Below are 27,968 nucleotides of genomic sequence, written 5' to 3'. Positions count from 1 at the left end.
TATGCGTTCACAATAATACTGGTGCACACGTGCTGACGAGAACGAGCTCGGAGGGAGGAAAATTTTGATACCGCAATACTACGAAATGTATAATACCATTACATCCCTACTAATAATAAACTCTCCAACACTCTGCTTCTACTACTCTTGACTAGGGGTGGCACGGTTCACAAAGTACCACGGTTCTGTGCGGTTCCTGTAGTGTTGTCAAAAATATTGATATTTTGATACATATCGATACTGAAAATGTAAAATGATCCCAATACTCTTGTCCCGCGGAATCGATACTCCGAGACGAGCTGTGCGTTGTTTTTTTGTAACTCTGCAAACACCAGCAGCGCGTTCTCGCTCTCTCTCTTTTTCTTTTTAACGGCACCCACACACACAGTGCACGTGAATGCAGTGCTCCGCCTGTGAAAAGAACTTTTTTTTACACTTTCACTTTGAAATTCGTCCAGAAAGGCATATTTATTAGTTAAATATGAACTCATAAATGACGAGATAACTCGTCAATGGCGGTGAATGAGTTAAAATAAAGCACAGCAATGAGATTTGAGAGTGTTTCTCCCTTTCCAGGAAAGTATCGAAAAAGTATAGGAATCCCTTGACATGTTATCGGCATCGAAACAATAATGTTGGTATCGTGACAACACTAGGTTCTTGTTGTTGTTTTTTTCTTTTAATCGTTAACACTCCAGAAATTTACTTCATCATATGATATATAGCTTAATTATCCACAATTTAGGATAAAGTATTAACAAAATTGTTATATCATGTAATCATGCACAAACTGAATTTGACGATTTTAAGGACATTTTTGGGACCATCTCTGAGGAAAGCTAGGTGAGATTTTGATACAGCAAGAGAGAAGACATTGATGACAAGCTTTTCATTTACTTGGCAAAAAATGGATAATGTGTATTGCTATCTCTACAGGAACCGATGTGCCTTTTTACCACACAAATATTGAATTTGAAGCACACAAAGATTAAACCGAAGAATTAACTTGCACAATCAAACTGCCGACGTCAGTGTAGTTTTAAGCCTTATACTCTCTGCATCCATACAAGCGCGAGGGTGCGCGAGGCAAAAATGTAAAAAAAAAAAGATACAGAATCTCAATTTTTTTATCCTTTGTGTAAGTAATAGTAAAAAGAAAATTATTGTTTCATGTTTCTTTCAGATGTGAAGAGTGATTCATGTTTGGATATAGAAATAACGTCCTCAACATCAAAAGAGCGACTGACAGCACAAACTCTTTCCTGCATCAGCTGTGGAAAGACATTCAGCTCACAGAGACTTTTAGAGAGACATGAGAGAAAACACACAGAACAGAAACTCTTCACCAGATCTGAGATCAGCTTTACTACCTTACAAGAGAAGAAACTTTATTCAAAAGACCACAGAGAGAAGAAGAAGAAGAAGAAGCAGTTTCACTGTGAGCAGTGTGGGAAGATTTTTATCTCTTCATGTAATCTTAATGATCACATGAGGACACACAGTGATGAAAAGCCTTTTAACTGCACTGAAAGTGGAAAATACTTCAGAACCAAACAATATCTTAAAGTTCATAAGAAAATTCACATTGAAGAGAAACCTTTTCATTGTAGTGTCTGTGGGAAGAGTTTTAGGCACTGGGATAACTTATATAAACATAAGAGAATTCATACAGGTGAAAAACCTTTCAAATGCTCTCAGTGTGACAAGACGTTTACTTGTTCAAGTAACTTAAAAGCCCATCAGAGACTTCATACTGGAGAGAAACCTTACGTCTGCGCTCAATGTGGAAAGAGCTTCACTAAGTCATCTCAATTAAGAGTCCATCAGAGAGTTCATACTGGAGAGAAACCGTATCACTGTAGTGTCTGTGGGAAGAGTTTTAGTCTAAAACATAACTTACTAAATCACAAGAGACTTCATACAGGTGAAAAACCTTTCAAATGCTCTCAGTGTGACAAGACGTTTGCTCAGTCAGGTTCCTTACAAGCCCATCAGACAGTTCATACTGGAGAGAAACCTCATCACTGTAGTGTCTGTTGGAAGAGTTTTAGTCATGGGTCGGCATTACTTAAGCACAAGAGAATTCATACAGGAGAAAAACCTTTCAAATGCTCTCAGTGTGACAAGACGTTTTCTCAGTCAGGTTCCTTAAAAGCCCATCAGACAGTTCATACTGGAGAGAAACCTCATCACTGTAGTGTCTGTTGGAAGAGTTTTAGTCATGGGTCGGCATTACTAAAGCACAAGAGAATTCATACAGGAGAAAAACCTTTCAAATGCTCTCAGTGTGACAAGACTTTTTCTCGGTCAGATCAATTGAAATCCCATCAGAGAGTTCACACTGGAGAGAAACCTTAACACTGTAATGTTTGTGAGAGGAGTTTTAGTCAACAGTCACACTTACTAAATCAACAGAGAGTTTATGATAAACCTTTTAAATGCTCTCAGTGTGACAAGACGCTTACTAATTCAAGTAACTTAAAATCCCATCAGAGAGTTCATACTGGAGAGAAATCTTAACACTGTAATGTTTGTGGGAAGAGTTAATCAACAGTCAAACTTTGTAAAGCACCAGTGACCTTGACAAGGTTATGACACCAAAAACTTGTATAAAGTTTTAAATATTGTTAAAAAACAAGTTAATTGTAAAATAAGAGCAAATAATCAAAGTATGCGTAACACACATGAAATAAAACCTTGCTGCTCATGTTTTTAGATTGATCTTACAGTATCATATTATGGAGGACGGAAAAATTGTGCCATATTTCAAAGCTTTCTAGAGTTTTATTTTAGGTTATGATGTCCTTAAAAGGATAGTTTACGCAAAAATCAAAATTCTGTCATCATTTACTCACTTTCATGTTGTTACAAACCTTGTTGTTACAAATAAAGTTTGAAATCAAGCCATTTGTGATCCCCATTTGCTTCCATAGCATTCCGTTTTCCTACTACGGTATGACAGTTTTTTTTTTTTTAACATTTATGAGTGAAATACACAGTTGAAATAACGTTACCCATGGAAGTTCACTAAATGTTAGTTTCTGTACACTAAATGGGCCGTGTTGTGTATTTACGACATGTGAATTGACCCTTCTATGTTGCCATACCCCCTTTTGTATGCTTGTAATTCTATTGGTGGATTAGCCCGGCGGTTGCCTGGGAAACGTGTTGAGAAAATAAAGCAGCTCCGGTTAACATGCGCTCTTGCCTCTCGTGTGTTTTAATATATATATAAACACATATATAACACAATTGGCGACGAGGACTTTTCGTACCACGAGCATGTCGTGCTTCAAAGAGGGAAGTAAAGGCACGGCAACCGCATGAAGTTGCACACCCGCGACAGTCGGAACGATAACGTTGTCTTCGCTGGAAAGGAAAAGAGTGAAAGACATATACGAAAATAAGTTGACGACCGGACGCGGATAAAAGGAAGAGGGGTGAAATTACGAGAGCTGACAAAAAGAAACAAGCGTGAGAAGCGTGAGTAAACAGAAAAATGGCTGGATTAATTGGTTCTATAGGACCGTTTGATGAATCGGTAGAACAATGGAGTGCTTATACTGAACGTTTTGAATACTTTGTGCTGGCAAATGAAATCAAAACGGAAGCAATTGTGCCAACATTTCTAAGTGTCATGGGGGTGAAAACGTTCAATTTGCTGCGAAGTTTAACTCAACCACAGAAACTGGGCGAGAGATCATATGAGGAAATAGTGGGCTTACTTAAAGATCACTATTCACCCAAACCACTGATAATCGCAGAGAGATTCAGATTTCATAAGAGAAATCAGCAAGACGGTGAATCCATCTCACAATTTGTTGCTGTGTTGAAACAATTATCCGAGCATTGTGAGTTTGGTCAGTCGTTGAGTGACACATTACGTGACAGGCTTGTTTGTGGTCTTCGTAGTGAAGCTATACAAAAGCGACTCCTAACGGAAAGTAACTTAACACTGCAGAAGGCCATAGAAATCAGCACGTCAATGGAAATGGCCGCAAAAGAGGCACAACAGTTAAGTGCATCCACTCAAGTACACAAAGTGTATGCTGATTCAAGAAACAAATCAACCTCAGATAAGCCATGTTATCGCTGTGGGAAAACGGGACATCAGCCTGGAGATTGTTGGTGCAAAGACATGAGCTGTAGAAATTGTGGCAAGAAAGGTCACATTGAACGTGCCTGCAAAAATAAAAAGACACAAAGTAGCAAAAATGCTGGACCGAAAAATAAAAATTACCATAAATTTAAACAAAAACAAGTGAACCAAATGGAAAATGCCCATCACACACAGAGTGATTCAGGATCTGAGGAAGATGATGTGTTATGCGTTTTATCAGTTTCAGGAAATGAAAGGGGCTATTGGGTGACTCCTCTACTAAATGGAAAACCAGTACAGATGCAAGTGGACACTGGAGCAGCATCACTCGTCTCAGTGACTACATTGAAATAGGGATGCACCGAATCCAGATTTTTTAGGTTCGGCCGAATCCCGAATCCACGGTCTAAGATTTGGCCGAATCCGAAACCGAATACCGAATCCTACTCGCATCCTTATTCCAACACAGTAAAACACATTAATGAAGTAAAAAACGTCCACAGCAGTGTATTTTTCATTTTATTTAATTTTAACTGTACATTATGCCAGGATGACAAGTTGGAAAAACTATTTTGACAATTACCATAAGCCTATGCATAATGAAAGCGATGCGTTGCGACACGCTCGTTTTTCCAATAAGCAAGCAGCTCCGCGCTGAAAACTATATTTAACTTTGAGTGAGAAGCTCCGCTCGTCAATGTCACAGTCTTCACACGGCCGTCCAATTACAGTGGAGGAGGGGCAGGACATTACCACAGCAACCAACCGGCTCACAGCTGAAGCATCACAGCTACCAAGCGCTCGGCTGAAAAACAGCTGGCATTTGGGGTCCTCAAGGCGTTTTCAGCGGTGTTTAAAAGTTTTGGTGTGTCCAGCTGACCGAAAGAAAAAGCTCATCTCCACGTCAGCACCCGATGTGTGTAATCAACGGCTGCGTGACGTCGACCAGCGTAGCGCAAGCCTAGGGTTCGGTTCGGTGGGAAAAAAATCTAGGATTCGGCCGAACCCGAACCCCGCCAAAAAGCCCAGTATTCGGCCGAATCCGAAACCGAATCCTGGATTCGGTGCATCCCTACATTGAAAGAAACGTTGCCGCACCTCACACCTCTGCCCTCCAACATTACACTGAAGACTTATACAGGTGAGATAGTTCCTGTTAAAGGGGTAGTTGATGTAACAGTGGAACTAAATAGGCAGAAGAGAAAACTACCACTGTACGTGATCGAAGGCAACCACCCAGCTTTGCTAGGTAGAACTTGGCTGGAAAAGATTAAGCTGGATTGGCAAGATGTCCGTTTAGTCAGCGAAAACACAAAACTCCAAGGGATTCTAAATAAGTATTCAGAAGTGTTCAGTGACAAACTTGGAAGTATGAAGGATATTGCAGTGAAACTGACAGTGAAACCAGACAGTCAGCCAAGGTGCTTGAAAGCCAGACCAGTGGCGTACGCCATTAAACCTAAGGTTGAAGCTGAATTGGAGAGACTAGTACAAGCGGGAGTACTGCGACCAGTACATACGAGTGAGTGGGCCACTCCAATCGTGCCGGTCTTAAAAAAAGATGGGTCCCTTCGACTATGTGGCGACTTTAAGGTCACCAAAAATCCGATTTTGACCCCAGAGCAGTATCCTTTGCCTCGTATTGAGGATCTATTTTCCAATCTCGCTGGGGGTCAACAGTTTAGTAAAATTGATCTGTGTCAGGCTTATTTGCAAATGCATGTGGACCCAAATTCACAAAAATTCCTTACCATCGTGACACATAAGGGAATGTACCAATACCAACGTCTCCCTTTTGGAATTTCCTCGGCACCAGCTCTGTTCCAAAGAGCAATGGACCAGATTCTCAGTGGGCTGACCGGGGTGCAATGTTACCTTGATGACTTGCTGATCACCGGAAAGGATGAGCAAGAGCATTTAAGTAATTTGGAAGCTACCTTACAGAGACTGCAGAATTTTGGACTGAAGGTCAGGAAGGACAAGTGTGAGTTTTTCAGCTCTTCCGTTGAATATTTGGGTCACGTGATTGATAGTTCTGGACTCCACAAGGCACCCTCAAAGGTGAAGGCAATAGTAGAAGCGCCAGCGCCGCAGAATGTGAGTCAGCTTCGGTCTTTTTTGGGGCTGTTGACCTATTATGCGAAATTTGTGCCAAATTTAGCGAACAGACTGAAACCGTTGCATGAGCTACTGAACAAATCCAGTAAGTGGGAATGGACGAAACAATGTGAAAAATCTTTCAATGAGGTAAAAACTGCCTTAGCCCAGTCTGACGCTCTCACTCACTTCAACCCTGCGCTGCCTGTACAGCTGGCATGTGATGCTTCGCCATACGGCGTGGGGGCGGTAGTGTCACACATCATGCCATCGGGTGAGGAAAAACCCATTGCTTTCGCGTCACGAACTTTAAGTGTGGCAGAACGTAACTATGCCCAAATCGAGCGTGAGGCACTTGCTATAGTGTTTGGGGTGAAGAAATTTCATCAATTTTTATTTGGAAGACGATTTACGCTTCTAACTGATCACAAACCTCTTACTTCTATCTTCAGCCCAGATGCAGGTGTTCCTTCACTGGCAGCTGCTAGAATGCAGCGATGGGCCCTTCTGCTCTCTGCACATCAGTACGATATAAAATACAGAAGATCGGAAAGTCATGCAAATGCTGATGGGCTCTCCCGACTTCCGTTGCCCACTTCACATCCAGAACCAGCACGTGCAGAAATTTTCTACTTCAAAGAGGTGGATAATTCCCCCGTAACAGCAGCTCAGGTAAAAAAGCACACACGTTCTGACCCAGTGATGTCTAAGGTGTTGGATCTTGTGCTCAGAGGTGAAGTAGGAGAGATGTCGCCTCTGCTAAGGCCGTATTTGACCAGAAGAAATGAGTTGACAGTAGAATCTGGATGTTTACTGTGGGGCTCGAGGGTCATTATTCCACCGCCATTAAGACAACGAGTACTGGACGAACTTCATTCAGGACACTGTGGAATAGTTAGGATGAAGGAAATCGCCCGCAGCTATCTTTGGTGGCCAGGTGTGGACTCTGAGATTGAGGCAAAAGCAAAAATGTGCAGTGCATGTCAAAAATTGAGAAATACTCCTCAACCAGCTCCGCTACACCCCTGGCAATGGCCTGAGGAACCATGGGTGAGAGTCCATATTGATTTTGCAGGGCCCGTCGAAGACCATATGTTTTTAGTTCTTCAGGATGCCCACAGCAAATGGCCAGAGGTGGAGGTAATGAAAAACACATCTTCATTGAAAACTGTGGAAGCCCTACGTTCAATTTTTGGTCGTTTCGGCCTGCCACAGCAACTTGTCAGTGACAATGGGCCACAGTTGGTCTAGGAGGAGTTTGAGGTTTTCCTGAAGGTCAACGGAATTCAGCACATACGATCAGCACCTTATCATCCGTCCACGAACGGCCTTGCTGAGCGTTTTGTCCAGACGCTGAAGCAGGCTCTCAAGTCAACGCTGGGTAAGGGTTCACTAAAACAGCGCCTCAACACTTTTCTACTGTCCTATCGAAATACCCCTCATGCCACCACCAGGGTATCTCCTGCCTACGCTATGTTAAAAAGACAGCTTTGCACTCGTTTGGATTTGTTGAAACCTCGAAAAACACAACAGACTGTTCAAGCACAACAAAACCTGCAGAGGGAACAACGGTCAAAAGCAAAACATCGTTGTTTCAGACCGGGAGACAAAGTGTTGGCTCGTAACTACGGGAAAGGTGTCAAATGGCTGCCAGCAACGGTGATCGCACAAACAGGGCCTGTGTCGTACACTGTGGAACTTGTGGAGAGTCATCTAATATGGAGAAGACATGTAGACCAGTTACTAGCTGCTATTGCAAGTGACAATTCTGGAGAACAAGCAACAATGGATCCTTACCTGGAAATTGCTCCAGAATACCATCATATGTCTGAGAATTCTACACCACTTCCTGAAAATTCATTGACTAAGACTCTGCCTAGTCAAATTAAGGAGACTGTTCCAGGTGTAAGTCAGTCAGTGCCCCTATTCAAGCAAACCCCTGTAAAAGAAACTGTAGCTGTGGATGTACCTACATAGTAGGGTAGGAAGGGGGGGTTCACCTGCACCCGAAAGGTATATTTTTTTAACCTAGTTTTTTGTAATCCTTAAGGTGTCTAGAAAAGGAATTTTGATGTTCCCCATGCAAATTATTGTCCCATGTGTGATTTTTTTGTATCATCTTTTGTGTCCGTGCTTGATTTTTCGGCTGTGAAAAAGGAAAACTTTAAATCAACATAGAATCTGTACAATACATTCTACAGACACAATCCAACCCATTTCCTCTTCGTCTTTGCACGAGGAATTGATAGATATGAGGATTGTCATGATTAGATGATGTATAATGCATAAAAACTCAAATAAACACAAAACATTTTAAATAAAATTGTGACATTGGATCACTGGAACTCCTCCCCTATGGACTCTTTTGATATATGTCTCCTAACTTTTGTATTTTTACAGTCTGTAAGATGTCTAATAAACAAACGTTGATGATCCACACCTGAAATATTGTCACGTGTATGTCTTTTCTGGCTATATTGGTTGCCTCCCTGGATTTCCAAAAAAAGCAAAAAAGAACATTTACATAATGTCTTTTTCAAACTGGTATATATTTGTAATGCTTCAGGTGTCTGATAAACATATTCCACATTTAAATATTGTGCCAAGTTTTTTATTTAGATTGGAATCAATTTGAAACTTAGAGCAATAAGTGTGGTTGAAAGTTAATAACTCTGAAGGCCTTCAGAAAGTCCAGACTTAGCAAGCACAAAATACAAAAAAAGCTCTTTGGAGTAATCCAGTGCCACACTGTATCAGTGCCGGCCCATCTTCCCAGCTTCTCTTTTTTTGCAATTGATGCATGCTAATCATCCTCAAAAAAGAGAAGAGTGATATCGATGGTGAGTCTGAAAAATATACTCCTCTACCAAGTTTGAAGCTGCCTTGAAGACATTAAGGAAAAATAAAGTCAATACTGTTATACTATAATAGCTAATTGGCTAGTTGGTGATCATTGCTAATCATGCCCAAGTCAAAGAAACACAAGGAAGAAAATGATAGTGAGTCTGAAGAGTTTAATCCTGCTACAAAGAAATCCAAGAGAGATGATGGTGTCAAATAATAATAATAATAATAATTAGTTACATTTATATAGCGCTTTCCGGCAGCACTCAAAGCAATTTACATATGAAAGGGGGATTCTCCTCAACCACCACCAATGTGCAGCATCCACCTGGATGATGCGACGGCAGCCATATTGCGCCAGAACACCCATCACACACCAGCTTATTATTGGAGAGGAGACAGAGTGATATAGCCAATTAGTATGGGGGGATGATTAGTAGGGCAACGGGCAAGTTTGGCCAGGATGCCGGGGCACACCCCTACTCTTTTTCGAAAGACATCCTGGGATTTTTAATGACCACAGAGAGTCAGGACCTTGGTTTAACGTCTCATCCGAAGTACCACACTGATGGCCATGTGAGAAGGACTATGTGAGATACCTCAGTTGGATTCAACCCAGGAAGAGACTGACAACCGGGTTGTTCTGTACTTGCTGTGTGCCGCTCAACTGGGGCACAAGGTGGCTGTGGTGAGGACTGCAGACACAGACATTTTCTTCATCCTCCTACACCACGCCCAGTCCGTCCCGCTGACCATCTATGTCGACAATGGGATCGGTAAGCACAGGCAGATCCTAAATGTCAGCGAACTGGCAGAATGTAAGGGGGCAGACTACTGCACAATACTCGGCCTCTACATCTTCACAGGGAAAGCTTTACAAGTACCGTTAGAGGCAAAGGGAAGGTTGGGTCTCTGAAAAAGCTACAGAGTAATCCAAGTACCATGCAGCCTTCAAGTGAGTTTTTTCAAGGCAGATATTCTGTAGCATGTAATGGCAATAACAGTTTTTTACAGATGCTAGGACACATTTCTCAATACACAGGTCACTTTTGCAAAACTCTTCAAACAGTTCTCCTAACCAACTTTCAGCTTGGCAAAGCAGTTCATTTCACATTCAAAATCATGCTGAAAAGAATGATTGGAGAGGATGAGACGCTTACCACCAGATCCAGGGTGGATCTGTCTGGGCTCCCGCCCTGCAGAGACAACCTGGTCCCACACATCAACTGTGTCAACCACTGTCTGGCCATCTACAAGAGAGCAGCCACACCGATATTCTGGTGTCCCAAGCCCCATGATCCTGGCCAAGGCTGGGAAAAAACTGAAGAGGGTACTCTGGAACCAGTGTGGTCTTGTGGACCAATCCTCCCCACTTCACTCACTGGCTTGCTGGAGGAAACAGTCGAGGAGATGGATGGAGATGGTGAAGACGACGAGGAGCAAGAGATCGATTATGAAGACCTGGGCTGTTTCTCAATTCCAAGAACGCAAAGAACGGACTTGCGTCCTTGTGGAGATTGAACTTGCCAGGCGACCTCGGAAGAACGAACTCAGAAGGTCGCAAGAACACAGTACGCACTTATGAGAATTGAGATGTGTGCAATCTTCCTGTTGGTCACCTGACCTCCGCCATTGTTTTGCCTCAATGACTTCTGGGGCGTAAAGCGATTTCAGCGCGCAAGTCTGCACTCGATGCATCCTCGATATCAAGAACACATCCGGGTATTTTCATGCGTCCTCTGTACTTGCGTTCTTGAGAATTGGAATGAACTTCGACTGTTAATGATGACGTAGAGCGAGGACACGAGAACGCAAGATCGCTGAAGAACGCATATTGAGAAACAGCCCTGCTGTATGATGAATAGACTTCATTGCCCTTGACCTTTTGACCTTTGATTACAATCACTTTTTTCTATTTCAGTTTATTCTAATGGGGATTTGTTATACCCTATATATACACATATTTGACTATATGAGTGGTTTTCTCTTTTGTTTCTATAAATATAATACCAAAATAACGGTTTGAATAGTAACTCCTTATTATGGAAGATGTTCAGTTGGACCAACATGTGACAATATTTTAAGTAGGGATCATCAACATTTGCTTCTTAGACATCCTAAAGACTGTAAAAATACAAAACTTAGAAAACATATATCAATAGGGTCCATAGGGGAGAAGTTCCACTGATCCAAGGTCACAGATTTTTTTTAATTATTTGTGTTTATTTGAGTTTTAATGCACCATACATCATCTAATCATGACAATCCTCATATCTATCAATTCCTTATGCAAAGATTAAGAGAAAATGGGGTGGATTGTGTCTGTAGAATGTATTGTTCAGATTCTATGTAGATTTAAAGTTTACATTTTTCACAGCCGAATATCAAGCACAGTCACAAAAGATGATACAAAAAATCACACATGGGACAATAATTTGCATGGGGAACATCAAAATTCCTTTTCTAGACACCTTAAGGATTACAAAAAACTAGGTTAAAAAAATATACCTTTCGGGTGCAGGTGAACCCCCCTTCCTACCAGACTAACAGTTCGGCCTTATCCTAAAAGAGAGCGGCGACCTCCTAATAGACTGACACTCTAGTTAGGGACAAACCCACAACATTGGGGCAGAATAATCCCCAGGGTTTGTCCGGGAATAGAGGTAGTCTACCCTCTTTCCCTAGTTTAAAAAAAAAAAAAGTTTTCTTCTGAATAATGCATACTTACGTGATACATTGAAGTTCCAAGAAAAACAAAATGTAAAAAAAAAAAAGTTAATAACAGTTAATGTATACTTTATTTTCTTACTACCTTGAAATTTAAGGGGGGAGGAATATGTTGTGTATTTACGACATGTGAATTGACCCTTCTATGTTGCCATACCCCCTTTTGTATGCTTGTAATTCTATTGGTGGATTAGCCCGGCGGTTGCCTGGGAAACGTGTTGAGAAAATAAATCAGCTCCGGTTAACATGCGCTCTTGCCTCTCGTGTGTTTTAATATATATATAAACACATATATAACAGGCCGGTGTCTGTAACTTAAGAAAACAAACAACGTCTGATTTCCAACAGATATTTTATCAAAACTTGTGGCTACCAAAGAGTTTAGCGTCACAAAACAACACATTAGCATCACATAGCCAGCCGGTTCTAAAAGCAGGTGATGGTGCTTTACTATTAATCTATGGCGGGTTATCCGTGTATGGTGGATAAAACGTGCAAATAAACGTTCGATCGACCGAAGCATCAAACGTCTGACCGAATTTCTTGAACTTTTAGCGCCTAGCATCGTGTGCGACCCACGTGACGACCTGATATGACGTCAACGCCTTAAAAGTAGCGTTTTTTAAATGAGGTAATATGCCAAGAGTGTTAAAGAGTGTGTGTGTCCAGGAGCAAACATTCTGTTCACAACTATATACAATTGTGTTAATTCATGTTGTTTTTCATATTTAATTTACACATCATTTTTTTATAAACTTTTTGTTATGTGTCAAACTCATTTATTTTATATTGTGTGCCTTGTGATTTTACAAATTGATTTCAAAGTCTTAATGTCATGGGACCATAATGTCATTAATTGTCCATTAACTTTGCTTGGTATAGGAACACGCCGAGAAAGGAACTGTTTAGATTATTCAGTAAATGCTTTGTTCATTTGTACAATTATTACATCTCCTGCCTTCTGCTAATGGCCTATTTTCTGGGCTGGTACAGCGGGGAAAATAAGTATTTGACACATCAGCAGATGGGTTATCAACACAGAATGTCCACCAGATGTAGACATGAAGCCAAATATTCCATACAAAGAAATCAGAACATTTAAGTATACAAGTTGAGACATAATAATATATAAATTGAAATGACTGTAAGAATTTATAGTCAGCCTTGACAAAGATTCCACTCCAATTTAGCTGATAAAACAAGCTCATCCCTCTAAAAGGCTTGATAATCATAAAAGGTAATCTCAGTTCAAGCAATACAATAATATAAGAGATTCGCTGAAGAGTGACACCGTCGCTCCCATCAACGTCTGCTGTCAGAGAATGTGAGTGACTGTAGCTGCTGTACTGTAGCAGTCAGCTTGTCCATGCACTTCACCAGCGTGGATGAGGATTTCGCTTCAATTTCCATTGCCTGCCGTCATCGTGGTGCTTGTGTTTGCGTTTAACCTCGAAGGAGCACCAGCGGATCGGTCCCTCGATGCAGGCGAACAAACGCTAGACAGTTGTTGGTGCAGCTCGACCGGCATAATGCTGCATTTCGGACAGGGGTTAGACAATGCTTCCTTAAGATGTTCCTTACCCAGGCACGACGAGCAGCGGTCATGCCCATCCAACATGTCCATCTCAGTCAGGCACTGTGAGCAAAACGCCGACTCCATAGCATCCGCTACGATAACCGGTCCACCAACCGCGTGATACAGGTGCGTCGAGAAAATCCGCTGACACGGTAGGACGACACTATCAAAGCGAGCGTATTACCCTCAATTTCCACCGACTGCGGAGCGGCTGCGGATCCGCTGCGGAACGGCGGCGGAGTCAATCGGTTTCCATTCAATTCAATGTGTGTATTTCCACTGACTGCGTTCCGAATCCGTCACAGCTCCGGCCATCCGCAGCCCTCCGGCACAAATACGCAGAGCTTCTATTTTTGACGGATGCCGGACAGCTCCGCAGGGCGGAGCCATGAATTTATCGCGTGATCATACCTGAATTCGGGAGATCTCGTGTTGGGATCTGGGCTGGTTTGTAATAACGTCATAATTCAACGTCATAATGGGCGGAGACAGAACTAGATATCGCGCGATCTTCATGTGAATTTGCGGGAACTCACGGGTCCTCGTCACTTCAGCACGCAGCCGCTCTGCAACAAATACGGATCCAGTGGGTATTGGCGGACGGCGGAGTGCGGAGCCGTAACGCAGCGGAGCTGATCTGCAGCCGTTCCGCAGTCGGTGGAAATCCGGGGTTAGCGTCGCACTATGGGACCCCGGAAAAAACACGGGTACTCAATGGGAGAAGCCAAACGTTAGGTGAGGGAGCCCTGGTAAACCAATAAGTACTCGCCATCAATGAAACCATCGTAAAAAAATCAACGTTGGCTTACCTGTCCGACGACACAGCTGGGGCATCAATATGTTCCGCTGTGTGTACCACTAATCCAAGGAGTAATCCAAAAAATCCAATATTCAACCAATCCTGCAACAGCTAAGTGGGGAGCGAATCGCCAAGCCCAAATAAGCTGCACACAGAACGAAGTTCTCAACAAGCGAGAATGACAAAGAGAAAGTTCATGACGTTGTGATATGTTTTATATTAGAAGGTCATGAGGTAATGAGATGACGAACCAATCAATAAGTTCTCGGAATTAATGCGCTCGTGCATGATATTTTCACTCTGTTTTACGCTTCTGGCGGTCTGGGGGTATAAAAAAGAACTCACGTTGGTTCAGTTAAAACCAAATTATTGTTGTATAAGCAAATCAAGCATCATAGCAAAAAGGCTAACAAACTTAAGACTTATAAGTTACCCTCCAATTAACATTAGCACTTAATAATTCATGTTTTGCCGTTTCTCTTCTTTCTAAATTAAGCACCTGATGATTTTGACATTTTCCTGTAAATCTGTGTTTATTTGCCACTCTGTAATCAACTGATTTCCCATCCCCCCAACCTTGGCTGGACTGATCTTTCCAAGTCATGGCTAGACAAGGCTCCATTCGGAGAACACGTAAATGGAACAGGCTAGCAAGTGCACGTCATTGCGTCGTTACGTCAGTGAATGGCCCTGCGTTCCAGTTTGTTTTTTATGACCTTCCATGGTAAATTTTCGTAAGGGACATGTGATATGGTTTTATTGTGATAAAAGTGTAGTAACCATGGTTTTTTGGTGTATTGATTACTATCAGCAAAACTATGGCTTTAGACTTTTATGTGTTTTTTTTGTGGTTACCATGGTTTTAGTACAGTAAATTAGTAACCATGTTTTTTTTACTGTAGTAAAACCATGGTTAATTTTCATAAGGGAACCTTGTGAAAAGTTGTAAAAGCTGTTGTGTTTGTATTTTTGCATGTATTTGACATGTATTTTTTTTCTGATCATCTTTGTCCTATGATGTCCTATCTTTATGACTTAGCTTGATGTTCTGTCTTTATTCTTCAGCAATTATTTTCCCACCCCTTCTTTTTATTTAGTCATTACTTTATACAATAGTTTGTGATGATTACTGGCTATTAATGAGACCCATACTTGTTTTGCTAAATCACTTGTAAAGCAGTGAGCGTCTTCTCTCTCCAGTACAGCAGGAGGCGCTGCAGCTCTTTAGTCCGCAAATAAACTCACTAAAGAAAGAAAGAAAGAGCGCGCGTGTGATGTGTTTGTGTATCCTCAGTGTTTTTCTCTCTTGCGTGTATCATTGAGTGTAAACAGAGTCTTGTCTCTGTGTATTTAAGTGTTGAGACGATGCAGGACACTACAGTGTGTGACAGTAAACAGAGCTTACAGGAGGATCAAACCTCCACAGAGTCTCTGGATTCTGTCTGTAACGCTGGAGAACAGCAGCAGATCCTGCAGACCAAACTGAAGATGTGTTCAGTTAAACTCATCGACTGCATGAACCTCATGATGAAGATTAAAACTGAACCAACAGAAATCAAAACTGAACCCACAGAAATCAAAACTGAACCCAAAGAGGAAGATCGCACTGAGGAAGATGATGATTTTATTCCATCAGGTATGTCTTAATTAATGTTGTGTTTTTAATATTTTTAACGGTCATGTTAGCAACTGTTTTGTCACAAACTCACTAATCAACCAAAAAACTTAAGTAAGTTACTAAAAGTTTAGGACATTTTAGTTTAGGATATTTTTTAAAACTTATCAGGCACGTAGGCTTAAAGGGTTAGTTCACCCCAAAATGCTTATTTGATCATAAATCACTTACCCATGTGTCGTTTTAAACCCCAAAGTGCTAGATTGTCTTAGGAACAACAGCAAAAACAGAACGTTCCCATATGGTTCCCGGGATACAAAAACGTTAACGTTCCCAGAACGATCCATGTAGGTTATTTTTAGTTATATTTTATAACCTAGAAAGAACGTACCCTGTACGTTTTTTTTAAAGCTATAACGAATAAACTTTTATGGCCTAATGGATGGCCTTTATTAAAGGGATAGTTCACTCATAAATAAAAATAATGTCATTAATGACTTACCCTCATGTTGTTCCAAACCTGTAAGACCTCCGTTTATCTTCGGAAACTTTGTTTAAGATGTTTTAAATTTAGTCAGAGAGCTTTCTGACCCTCCATTGAAAATCTATGTAAGGTATACTGTCCATCACACTGCCAATGATTTGTTTGCAGACATTTCTCATCGTGATGGTTAATGTGCATTTAAAACACCTGTTTTTAAGAGCTGAATGATATTTCTTTTTGCGATGACGCACGGGCATTTTTGTTAAATATGAGCACGTAACGTGCTATTCTTTATGCTGCTGAATGATCTGCGCTTCATTAATAGTGACGAGCTACCTGATATCTGCTTTAGTCCAGTTTGATGTAATTTCTCCTCGTGAATGCTGATCTGCATGTAAATCCCTTGTTTTGAAGAGCTGAACTATAACTTAATTGTGGCGATGACACGCACTTCAGTTAGTATTTAGTAGAATTATCTGACAACACAGGCAGGAATTAATATAAACATCCACGTGTCATACAATCTATGTCTATGCCATTTAGTTTGGTAGTTAACAATAGCTAAGGTTAACTTTACTACAGACGCATCTTGCGTTCGATCTCGACAACACGGTAAATTAGTGTAAATGTTGTTTGCTCACTAAGCAACTTTAAATTTAAACCAAAATCAACAGTTATAAAATCACTACTTGTGGTTTGTGGTAGGGGTTGTAATGGCCAAAGCAAACTAACAATTTTAGATTTAATTGCTCCGGTATCCGGTTGTGCCTGGAACCTAACATTTAAATCCATGTTCTGCCAGTTTTGTCCTTGCTTGTTTCTTCTCAATACCTGAAAAACGTCTGATGATTATTCTGTGTACGTCCAGCTGGCCTTGAACATGGGCGTGTAATAGAAATGTTGGGGGCGTACATGTAGACTGTTATGTCACAGTCAGTGTTATGTTGAGATTGGCCTGTTTTTGACTTTTAGATGAACGAGATTAACATAAGAATGAGGAAACATTACTGTTTGAGGACAGGACTCTGATGAAGATGTAATTGTGCATCGAAACGTTAGCCACATTATGCTCAATTGCTTCACATTTAAACCACGCAGAAAACGTGATTGCACCGCTTTCATCCTCTATAAAGCGCGTGGAAGCTCCAAAGCATCTGTCGTTGCTAAGTAACCTAAGCATTGCTTGACGTTGTGACGGGCACTCTCCAGCGGAAAGAAATCTGCGCATATGAACATGTATGTTTGTTAAGAAACGTATATCTGATCCTCATTTATATTATTATATTTCAAAATATATGTATGCATTATATATAAGCCTTAGAGGTGGAAAAAGTACTAAAATATTGTACTCAAGTAAAAGTAAAGTTACTTGTCTAAGAATCTACTCAAGTAAAAGTAAAAAGTAAGTCATTTTAACTTTACTCAGAGTAAAAGTTACTTTTTTTTACAGCGGGAAGAGGTGGAGGATTCTAGTATAGTTCAAAAACGACAAGGGAATATAAATCTCAAACTAGTTGTTTTTAATTGTAGGAACATCTTTACAATTAAAGTGCAATAACAAAAAGTTAATAAAATAAAAAGCTTTTTTTAAAGTAAGAAACATTTATGGAATTGTTTAATGATTTTTACATGTGAGTTATGCACTTTTGAAGGTGGTCAGCAGCTTGTAAATACAATCACTATAGTAAGGTTGTAATTGATGTATTGCTGGTAACATACATTATTTTATTAAACTATATATCTAGTTTAAATGAGCATATAATGAGATAAGTGCCATGTCTTTATACATTTGACACGTTTATTATCTTCTTACTTCCCTGACCTGGGTACCTGATGACATTTATTCTTCTCTCTCTCTCTCGCGCGCGCGCTCTCTCTCTCTTGCTCTCTCTCTCTCTCTGCAATGTCTAATGACCTGCGCATTCTCGAGGACGTTTTGAAGTTCTGTTTGACTTGACGCGAAGCTGCTAGACCTCAGAAGATAATGCACATCAGGGGCGGAGCCAGACATTGTAGACATTGGGGGCTTAGCCCAAATCTAGGGGTTTCAAAGCTTGGTCCCCTGTTGATATTTTTTCTCCATTTACGGCAGCTTTATAAACTATTTTTTAATCTAAGTGTTCTCTGTATTGTCCAGTGTTGGGTGTAACTAGTTACTAAGTAATTTGTTACTGTAATTAAATTACTTGAAAAAGTAATGTAAGGGATTACTCTTATTTTTCTTGTAATCGAATTACAGTTACTTCTGATGTAACTAAATACTGTCTATGGACTGTAGAACAATTATGTATACTATAATAAATAGTGGATTTAACATGGTTTTAGTTTACAATTCTCACTATTAACTGGTTGATTATTAGCATTAATATTACTGAGATGTTGACTGTTTTTTAGTAGGCCTACTTAAATAGCACATATTAATGCTTGATTCTGCAAAACCTTATTCTACACCCTAAACCCTCCCCATTTCTACAAATACTTAAAATAAACAACTACTTTAGTATTAGTAAGCAGTAGTTGGAGTATATTGAGGCAAAAGTAGTTAATAGTTAATTAATAGAGAGAAATGAACCCTAAAGTGGGACCAGAATAATTGATGTACTTTTATATATTGTTTCTTCGAGCCATTTCAAGCCTATCCTTGTATCATGTACTAAATAGGATTTAGAAAGTAATTAGTAATAATTAAATACTTTTTGGAGTAATTTGTAAAGTAATTTAATTACATGATTGAAGATGTAATTAGTAACTAGTAATTAATTACTTTTTTGAGTAACTTACCCAACACTGGTGTTGTCATTTTGAAACTGCAACATAACAAATTTTGACAATGACACTTTAACTTCTCTTATCCAAAAATAGGCAAACATGTTTGCTGAAGGCTAATTCAGTAACTATAAAGCTACATAAGAATAACAATTTTTGACTTCATTGACAGAACAATTTCTCACCTGCTTATGGAAGCGTTTCTCTCTCTTTCTCTCTTTCTGTCTATCTGTGATCTCTCTCCACCCTCCTCTCTTCCTATTTGCACTGACAGTTATCACACATTAGGATATTTTAATGTAAGAGATTGGGGATTCACATTTTATAACTGTCTATCAATGTATTTCTGAGGTAAAATCATTGCGAATTTCAAATGCATATGGACAAAACATACCTAAAGTATATATGCAACAATGAGCAAGTTTTTTCAAAGTTTTAATTCACTGTTATTAAATGTACTTTAAATACAACGTTACCAATGACCAATGGGGCAGACTAGACCAGAGCACCACAGTAAGTTAGACGTTAGCCATGCAGATGATATATCAGTTGACGCTATTTAACAGTATTTACATCACATAACTATAAATATACACTTACAGTAATAACGAAGGCACTGTAATAATAAAGACACTTTGAAAATGCGTTTACTGTGGGGAGATTCAGAATGTTATTTTGCCTTCAACACGCATCTCTTATTCATTTTCAGTTGAGTGGGGGACCGGAGAGTTAAAGCTGAGTGCCGCCACCTAGCGTCCTGGATGAATTCATTTTACAGATCTGAAAAGATTCGGGGCTTTTGACAAAAAAAGCCACCCCCCCCGCTCCGCCCCTGATGTGCATGGTATTAAAAACGCGTCGTGCAATTTCGTACTTAAGAGCATGAATGCTACCTTTCATAGAAATGAAACACTCGCTTCGCGTCAGTGGAAAGTGGTCGCTTAAATATGACCAGGGGTTCTTTCATAAGATTTGAACTGAGGCGGGTCTGCATTAGCGCGCGCCTGTCTCGTCCGTCTCCATGGTTCTTTTTGCGCGTTCCCCGGGCCCCGCCCATTTACATCCGTTTCGCGTCTTTATCACTTTGCTTTTTAAAATATTTTTTTACCCGGTAACGGATATGATTTAAAATGTAGCGAAGTACAATACTTTAAATAAAACATACTTAAGTAAAAGTAAAAGTACAGATTTTAAAAACTACTCAAAAAAGTAAAAATACACAAAAAAACTACTCAATTACAGTAACGTGAGTAAATGTAGTTCGTTACTTTCCACCTCTGATAAGCCTATATGCATCAATGGACTCATGCATATACAAATTTTTTTACTTGTACCGCAGCCTTTGCAGTGTATATGACAAAACACTTGCTCCAGCATACATAAATCTCAAATCATATGTTTGAGAACTACTGCTCCTATCATGTCCACTTCACCAGGTAGGATCTTACAAAGACTACTTCCACAGAATGATATGGTGACTGAAAAATTAATTGACTTTACATTTAAAATAATAAACACAAATTGAATTGTGTATAATAACTATTGTGCATTATTTTTTTTATATGGAATCAGAATCGGAAAATTTCTTACGATACCCAACCCTAATAATAACAGGACTAACACCTGTCCTCTGTTTATGAATCTGGAAAAAGATACAGAATTAGGGATGTCCAACTGACTGAACCAAGACCTGGTGAACTTTGTTGATACTGAGCATGCGCAGCAAACATACTGGTATTCCAGAGTCACCGATACACTGAAAACACGAATCAAGAACGGTTTCTATCGGACGCCTCCAACTTGATGAGCCGTTAATACTGCGCATGCGTTTACTAAACAGCACAATACAGCGATTCTCGAGTCAGGAACAGGTTGCTGAATTTATTGAGGCATCAGTACACTGATTTGAGAACAGTTTCTATCGGACGCGTCCGTATATGGAGGCCGAAGAACTAAGAATCAAAGAACTACGGATACTGAGCATGCGTGAGCCAAACAGTACACATGTTGGACATCAGTGGGTTTCTGTGCTAATACAGGGCTCAACATTAAGGACTGCCCTGTGGCCCGGGGCAAGCGTGAGAGATGTTCGGGCCAATAAAAATTGTCACTTGCCCGATTGAGCCAGTGCTTCACCCTCAGTCACTAAAATATATTTTCCTCAATGTATATTATTTAACATCTTGGAAGCAGACATTACCTTGGGTAAAACAAGACAAAAAAAGATGCAATATTTTTCACAGTATGCTGTCAGTTTACAGGTAAAGCAGAAAAGTTGGGAGCCTTTTTTCGTGAGAACATGTCTGTTGTATATCTATACAATTATAGTTGACTTTTGAATTTTTATTTTTAAATATGTGACACTGACTTTTTTATTGGGACCAGTAAAAATTGTGAAAACCTGAACCACTGGCCCGACTGGGCCAGTATAAAAAATAATATATAATATAATAATAATAATGAATCAACCATACACAACTTTACTTGAATTTTTTTAATGTATTTTAACATCCTGGATGATAGAATTAGATGGGAATGACGTCATTATGTAAAGTATGTTAAATAACTGGTGAATCGGTTTTTTGAACCGGTTCTTTGAAACGAACTGTCCAAAAAGAACTTGTTCACAAAAAAAGAGTCGGACTCCCCATCACTATACAGAATCTCAATTCTTCATCCTTCTTTGTGTAAATAAGAGTGAAAAGACAATTTAATTGTTTCATGTTTCTTTCAGATGTGAAGACTGATTCATGTTTGGATATAGAAATAACGTCCTCAACATCAAAAGAGCGACTGACAGCACAAACTCTTTCCTGCATCACCTGTGGAAAGACATTCAGCTCACAGAGACATTTAGAGAGACATGAGAGAAAACACACAGAACAGAAACTCTTCACCAGATCTGAGATCAGCTTTACTACCTTACAAGAGGAGAAACTTCATTCAGAAGACCACAGAGAGAAGAAGAAGAAGCAGAAGAAGCAGTTTCACTGTGAGCAGTGTGGGAGGATTTGTGTCTCTTCCTCTCGACTAAATGATCACATGAGGACACACAGTGATGAAAAGCCTTTCTACTGCACTGAATGTGGAAAATACTTCAGAACCAAACAAAATCTTAAAGTTCATAAGAAAATTCACATTGAAGAGAAACCTTTTCATTGTAGTGTCTGTGGGAAGAGTTTTAGTGCAAAGGCTACATTACTACATCACAAGAGAATTCATACAGGTGAAAAACCTTTCAAATGCTCTCAGTGTGACAAGACGTTTACTTGTTCAAGTAACTTAAAAGCCCATCAGAGACTTCATACTGGAGAGAAACCTTATTACTGTAGTCTCTGTGGAAAGAGTTTTAGTCATCACACTTCATTACTAGTGCACCAGAGAATTCATACAGGAGAAAAACCTTTCAAATGCTCTCAGTGTGACAAGACGTTTGCTCAGTCAGGTTCCTTAAAATCTCATCAAAGAGTTCATACTGGTGAGAAACCTCATCACTGTAATGTCTGTGGGAAGAGTTTTAGTGTAAAGTCTACCTTACTAAAGCACAATAGAATTCATACAGGTGAAAAACCTTACAAATGCTCTCAGTGTGACAAGACGTTTGCTTGTTCAAGTAACTTAATAGTTCATCAGAGACTTCATACAGGTGAAAGACCTTTCAAATGCTCTCAGTGTGACAAGACGTTTACTTGTTCATGTAACTTAAAAGCCCATCAGAAAGTTCATACTGGAAAGAAACCTTAACACTAGGGATGCTCCGATCGATCGGCCGCCGATCGGTATCGGCCGATAATGGCATTAAATGACTCGATCGGTGCTCGCTAAATCTGCCGATCTCATAAACCGATCTTTCTGTTTACTTTTGTCATCAAAAGGATCCTGAATGCGGTTGCAATTAAAGACATTTTTTACGTGGGCGGTGGCTGAACGCAGACAAGCAGCTGTGAGGAAAATAAAAGTTTAAACGCTCAAAACTTTAAGACGCATGCAAATAAGAAACTTTTGGCATGAGGATGCAATTGTCCGTGATAGATATGTGTTGTATATGCTGTTTGATGGGGATGTGAAGACGCCTCGCGCTGTTTACCGGAGCGTGTCCTCATACGCATATCTCTGTAAAGGCAAAGAGAGACATACAAATCTGCACGCTGCACATGAGCAACAGGTTGTAAAAATGCTTATGATGCTTTACAACCTGTTGCTCATGTGCAGCGTGCAGATTTGTATGTCTCTCTTTGCCTTTATAGGGAATGTTAATGTACGTCACCGCAGTGTTGCATTATGGGACGTGGGCGCCATGTTTAGAGGCACCGACGACCGCTATGCCATTTAATTCTGGGCATGTTAAGCTAAAACTAGGTAAATTTGAAGAAAAACGGAAGATATCGAGAAGTTGAAAGAACAAGAGAAGGGACCCTATCGGGAGAAACTAAATGCTACTGCCAAAAAACTTTATTTGGACAAATAAACAACATAGATCCATATGATTTAGCAGCCCAAGACTGGATTACGGACCTCCGCTTACATATCTGGTCAATTACCTTGTTTTTGCAGGACTTTATTTACACTTTGCAGGAGTTTAAGAGCTATAAATCCCTTCAAGCTTATAGTAAAGTGACACTTCTTCTTTTGGAGTCTTATGGTTGGCAAACCAGCTATTTACTGACAATGTGTTAATACCTACGTATCTTAATGATTCTATAAAATAATTTCTCCGTTGTATTCTGTGCGATGAATCAACACATGTTCATAAGATGGCACTTCTGTTTTGGCCAAGTTATTAAAACAAACAAAATGCTAAATATTTAGCTAACGTTGTTATTTAAAGAGTCACAAGCAGTGTTTGAGCAGTTGCCCAGATAGCACAGGTACGTCTGCAAGATGTCTGGTAAAGATCTGGAGATCTGGAATACATCTGGTGTGTAAAAACATCTTATAAAGGTCTTAGAAAGAGCTGCTTTACATACATTCTAAATCAAAAACGTCTTGCAGACATCTTCAATATGTCTATATGACATCTTTTAGGAAACGTCTCAGAGATGTATTGCAGATGAGCAAACAATCTAAATAATACGTCTTGCAGATGTAAACGCAGACATCAAATAGACGTCTTCGAGATGTATGTGTGCTATCAGGGTGCATTTAATAAAAAATATGTGTTACAATCGTCAAAATTGTCTAAATATTTATTTTTATTACTCATGTGTTTAGGGTGATCAGAAATGAATGAATGAATGAATCAATCAATAACTTACATTTGCAAGTTAGTTTGACAGTGTTAGCATAAAAACAAGACAATTTAAGTGGTTCTGCTTTTATTAATCACAAATTACTGAATGACTGAAAATGCAGCGAACACACTCTCGCTGATGCAGGGATTTTTTTTTTGAAAAGTAAACGTTTTTCTCCTGATTACAGCATGCAAACCACGCGATCCGGCGTCTTTTCGTCAGCTCCTGCACCGGCTTCCTTTGTTTTTTCCACGAATAAAAGCTGGAAAAACGTATTCCGTTGTTCAGTTTCCTCCCTGAACGATCGCGTGACTTGCTTGATCGAGCAGTACTGACCAAACATATCGAAGTTTATTAAAATCTCGACAGAAAATACAAAAACAACCTCCAATACATTAACTCAAATACAGCGGGATAGGACGCGTGCCTGCAAAGATGGCGGATTACACATAATCCAACACAGCGTGACGTCAACTCCACATTCCCTATTCACCTTATTCCGCCACGCCCCTTTTTAATTCTTCGCTCTTCCGCATTTTGTCAACCGACTTCCGCTGCTAATATGGCACAGTGCATTCGGTGGTTAGTTTGGGGGTTAGAAGATTGTTTGTAGTTCACTATAACTTTAGCCAAATGACAAATATCGCTACTGCTGTTAATGTTTTAAATTAGGAGCACGGAGAAAACTTCATAAGACGCTCGGATAGTCTTATATCGTCCCATCAATCGTCTCGTGGTTAGACGATATGAAGCGGCCGCGGCAAGTAACCTATGGGACATATTACCTCGTCCTGTCAGGAGTTGATGGATCAGCATTGGAAATTATTAAAGTACTTATGCCTACCAATATTTACACAGTGATTTCATCTTTTTTAAAGCAAATGTGCACCTTAGCCAGTCCAATAACTATTTCGTTTTTATGTGGTACCATGATAGAATTCATTTGCAAACTTGCCAACACTTATTCCTTCAAATCAGGAGACTAAATCCTTTTAAGTGGAATCTACAAAGCTCACATATGGTTTAAGAAATTCCTTACAGATAATATCTGATCACACTGTAAAGGTTTATATAACTGCATGGCAGGTTACATCTGATAACATAGTAAATGTTTAATATAACTGCACAACATCTGATCATATTGTAAAGGTTTAATATAATTGCACAACATCTGATCACATTGTAAAGGTTTAATATAAATGCACAACATCTGATCACACTGTGAATGTTTAATATAACTGCACAACATCTGATCACATTGTAAAGGTTTAATATAAATACACAACATCTGATCACACTGTAAATGTTTAATATAAATGCACAACATCTGATCACACTGTAAATGTTTAATATCACTGCATGACATCTGATCACATATGAAGGTTTAATGTAACTTTACAACAGGTAAAGCAAGACCACCCTGCAATAAATTAAGACACAGCTTTATCGGAGTCATCAGGAGCTGATCCCAAGTGTTTATCTGGAAGGTGTATGTACTAGTAAAGTGCTTGGCGACTGTGTAATGGATGCAATATCAACCCTCTGTAAAGCTGACACAAAGATGGTTGTTTCTCAGCAGAGATGTGTACATTTGTGCAAGCTCAACACATTGAAGCAGTTTCTCGGACAGGGTTTACAGGACTAGGATTTAATTATATTAGGACATTTTAGTTTTTACAAACAAACCCTACAAAAAAACAAGACTGGTGCGCATCTTGTGACAAAACAATGGCACTCTTATATGTTGATGTATGTCAGTAAAAGGTGTTTTTAAATTATTGTAGCTCAAATATGCATTTTAGCCTGGGACCAGCATAAGCCCTGTCAGGGAAACTGCACCATTGTTTTCCCATATCAGATGTAGGTTGCTTCAGGTTGAGTTATGATTTTAAAGTGTAGTTGTGGTCAGAGACGGATGGATCCTCCCATTGTGTTTCTGCATCACAGTTTAGGAACATGTTGATTGTATCATCCATCCTCACAGTTGTCCACTGCATCACTACACATCAATGCATCTGTGAAAACAATATAACCATAAACATTTTTATGTTAGTATTTAAAATAAACTTGCATCATGAGAATTAATATATAAATGGCGCCCATACTTAAACAGAACAGTGTGTAAGAGAGAGATGCATTAAATAGAGACAGTAACATACACACAACCTTTAACTTCAGTGTTAAATAATACGTTGTTTAATAGGTCATTATCAATATCTGAATGAGAAATGAACTGACATTCTAGCATCTGAAATCTCAGTAACTTGTAGGAATCACGTGGGCTACTGTAAGAATGCAATGTACTATTATATCTCGTTGTACTATCGTAAATATAAAAATATAGGTGGACAATTAAAACCATTCAAATAGTTGCATTTTATAAACTAACGTTACTGATCTTAAGTGTATTTGTAGAACGGACTTCACAAATCTAACTTTAGGCGAACGAGCACAAAGTTAGCTAAGATAGCTTACCTGAAACTGGCCACCTTTTCAACACCCGGCGTGGTTTAAAGTTTCCGGAACATCGTGGTCGAACCATTACTTGGGATAAGGGTGTTCCTCAGTTTGCTTAAAATTGGTAAGAAAGAAACATAAAGGCGCTCGAGTGAGCTTTTTAAGCTTAACGCGTCGCCTTCAGTCACTGCATCAGCTGCTCATCGTCTATGCGGCCGGAAGAACGTTGACAAAATGAGCGAAATGGCGCCGCCCTTGTTGTCGTGAAAAATAAGGTGAATAGAGATATGCGTATTTACCGGAGGACGCGCTCCGGTAAACAGCGCGAGGCGTCTTCACATCCCCATCAAACAGCATATACAACACATATCTATCACGGACAATTGCATCCTCATGCCAAAAGTTTCTTATTTGCATACGTCTTAAAGTTTTGAGCGTTTAAACTTTTATTTTCCTCATAGCTGCTTGTCTGCGTTCAGCCGTCGCCCACACACACAGCAGCCTGTCATCAGTGCACGTGAACAGAGCGATCTCTGTCAAGTCTTAAAGCTGCAGTAACCTAATTCATCTCTCAATAAAATCACTCTCTGCTCTTGACTAAAGAATTTTTATACTGCATACGAATGCGTGTATATTTAATTAATACAGTAAAGTCTGTGAAGTGTTTTATTTTCAGTACTTTTAGGAGATATAAGCCTTTTTAAAGCCATATTAAATTTCTCTTTGCAGAATAAATATTTGTTGTGCTTATTTATTTGAGTCTCTATTAAAACAATAATATACCTAATTACTGCAAGTAATATAACAAAGGCAACATCCGTGGTATTATTTTATTTAGAAAGATTGTAACAGTTAGTCATCAAAGAGCTTGCATATCAGCTTTAAAAAAAATCGGTATCGGAATCGGTATCGGCCGATCACGAAGATTACAAATTGGTGATCGGTATCGGCTGCAAAAATCCTGATCGGAGCATCCCTACTTAACACTGTAATGTTTTTGGGAAGAGTTAATCAACAGTCAAACTTTGTAAAGCACCAGTGACCTTAATAAGGTTATGACACCAAAAACTTGTATAAAGTTTTAAATATTGTTAAAAGTTAATAGTAAAATAAGAACAAAATCTAATTATGAGCAATATCGCAGATAAATAGAACAGAACAAACATACAAATGAAATAAAACAGTGCTGCTCATGTTTTTAGGTTAATCTAACAGAACTGTATTATGGAGGACGAAAAATGACTTAAAAGTCTCATATTTCAAAGCTTTCTAG

General features: G+C 39.5%; 2 protein-coding genes and 1 long non-coding RNA gene across 3 annotated transcripts in view; 2 read left to right on the top strand and 1 right to left on the bottom strand.

Moving 5' to 3' along the window:
* Positions 1-2,903, top strand: part of LOC129437066 (uncharacterized) — a 35,593-nt gene extending 32,690 nt beyond the window's left edge. Inside the window, 1 exon segment of the mRNA XM_073865716.1 lies at positions 1,184-2,903. Within this exon segment, the coding sequence (XP_073721817.1) occupies positions 1,184-2,520 (1,337 nt within the window). The 3' untranslated portion in view covers positions 2,521-2,903.
* Positions 2,904-15,361: 12,458 nt separating this feature from the next.
* On the top strand, positions 15,362-23,118 carry LOC129438970 (uncharacterized). Its single transcript, XM_073865782.1, has 2 exons — positions 15,362-15,778; positions 21,742-23,118. The coding sequence occupies exons 1-2, from the start codon at positions 15,508-15,510 to the stop codon at positions 22,749-22,751; spliced, it is 1,281 nt and encodes a 426-aa protein (XP_073721883.1). The 5' UTR covers positions 15,362-15,507; the 3' UTR covers positions 22,752-23,118.
* A 2,451-nt stretch (positions 23,119-25,569) lies between these two features.
* LOC141363188 (uncharacterized) lies at positions 25,570-27,570 on the bottom strand. The gene is made up of 2 exons (XR_012368672.1): positions 26,714-27,570; positions 25,570-26,253 (listed from the first exon to the last, which is right to left on the bottom strand). It is a non-coding gene; the product is annotated as an uncharacterized lncRNA (long non-coding RNA).
* Positions 27,571-27,968: the final 398 nt, after the last annotated feature.

Source organism: Misgurnus anguillicaudatus, unplaced genomic scaffold, assembly GCF_027580225.2.
Source record: "Misgurnus anguillicaudatus unplaced genomic scaffold, ASM2758022v2 HiC_scaffold_33, whole genome shotgun sequence".
Classification (NCBI taxonomy): domain Eukaryota; kingdom Metazoa; phylum Chordata; class Actinopteri; order Cypriniformes; family Cobitidae; genus Misgurnus; species Misgurnus anguillicaudatus.
This window is presented reverse-complemented; position numbering and strand designations above follow the sequence as displayed.

What these genes read in the sequence shown, in the direction of transcription:
- LOC129438970 (XM_073865782.1), top strand. Translation starts at nt 15,508, where the DNA reads ATGCAGGACACTACAGTGTGTGACAGTAAACAGAGCTTACAGGAGGAT. An exon ending in TGATGATTTTATTCCATCAG is followed by an intron (nt 15,779 to 21,741) that starts GTATGTCTTAAT and finishes TGTTTCTTTCAG; the next exon opens with ATGTGAAGACTGATTCATGT.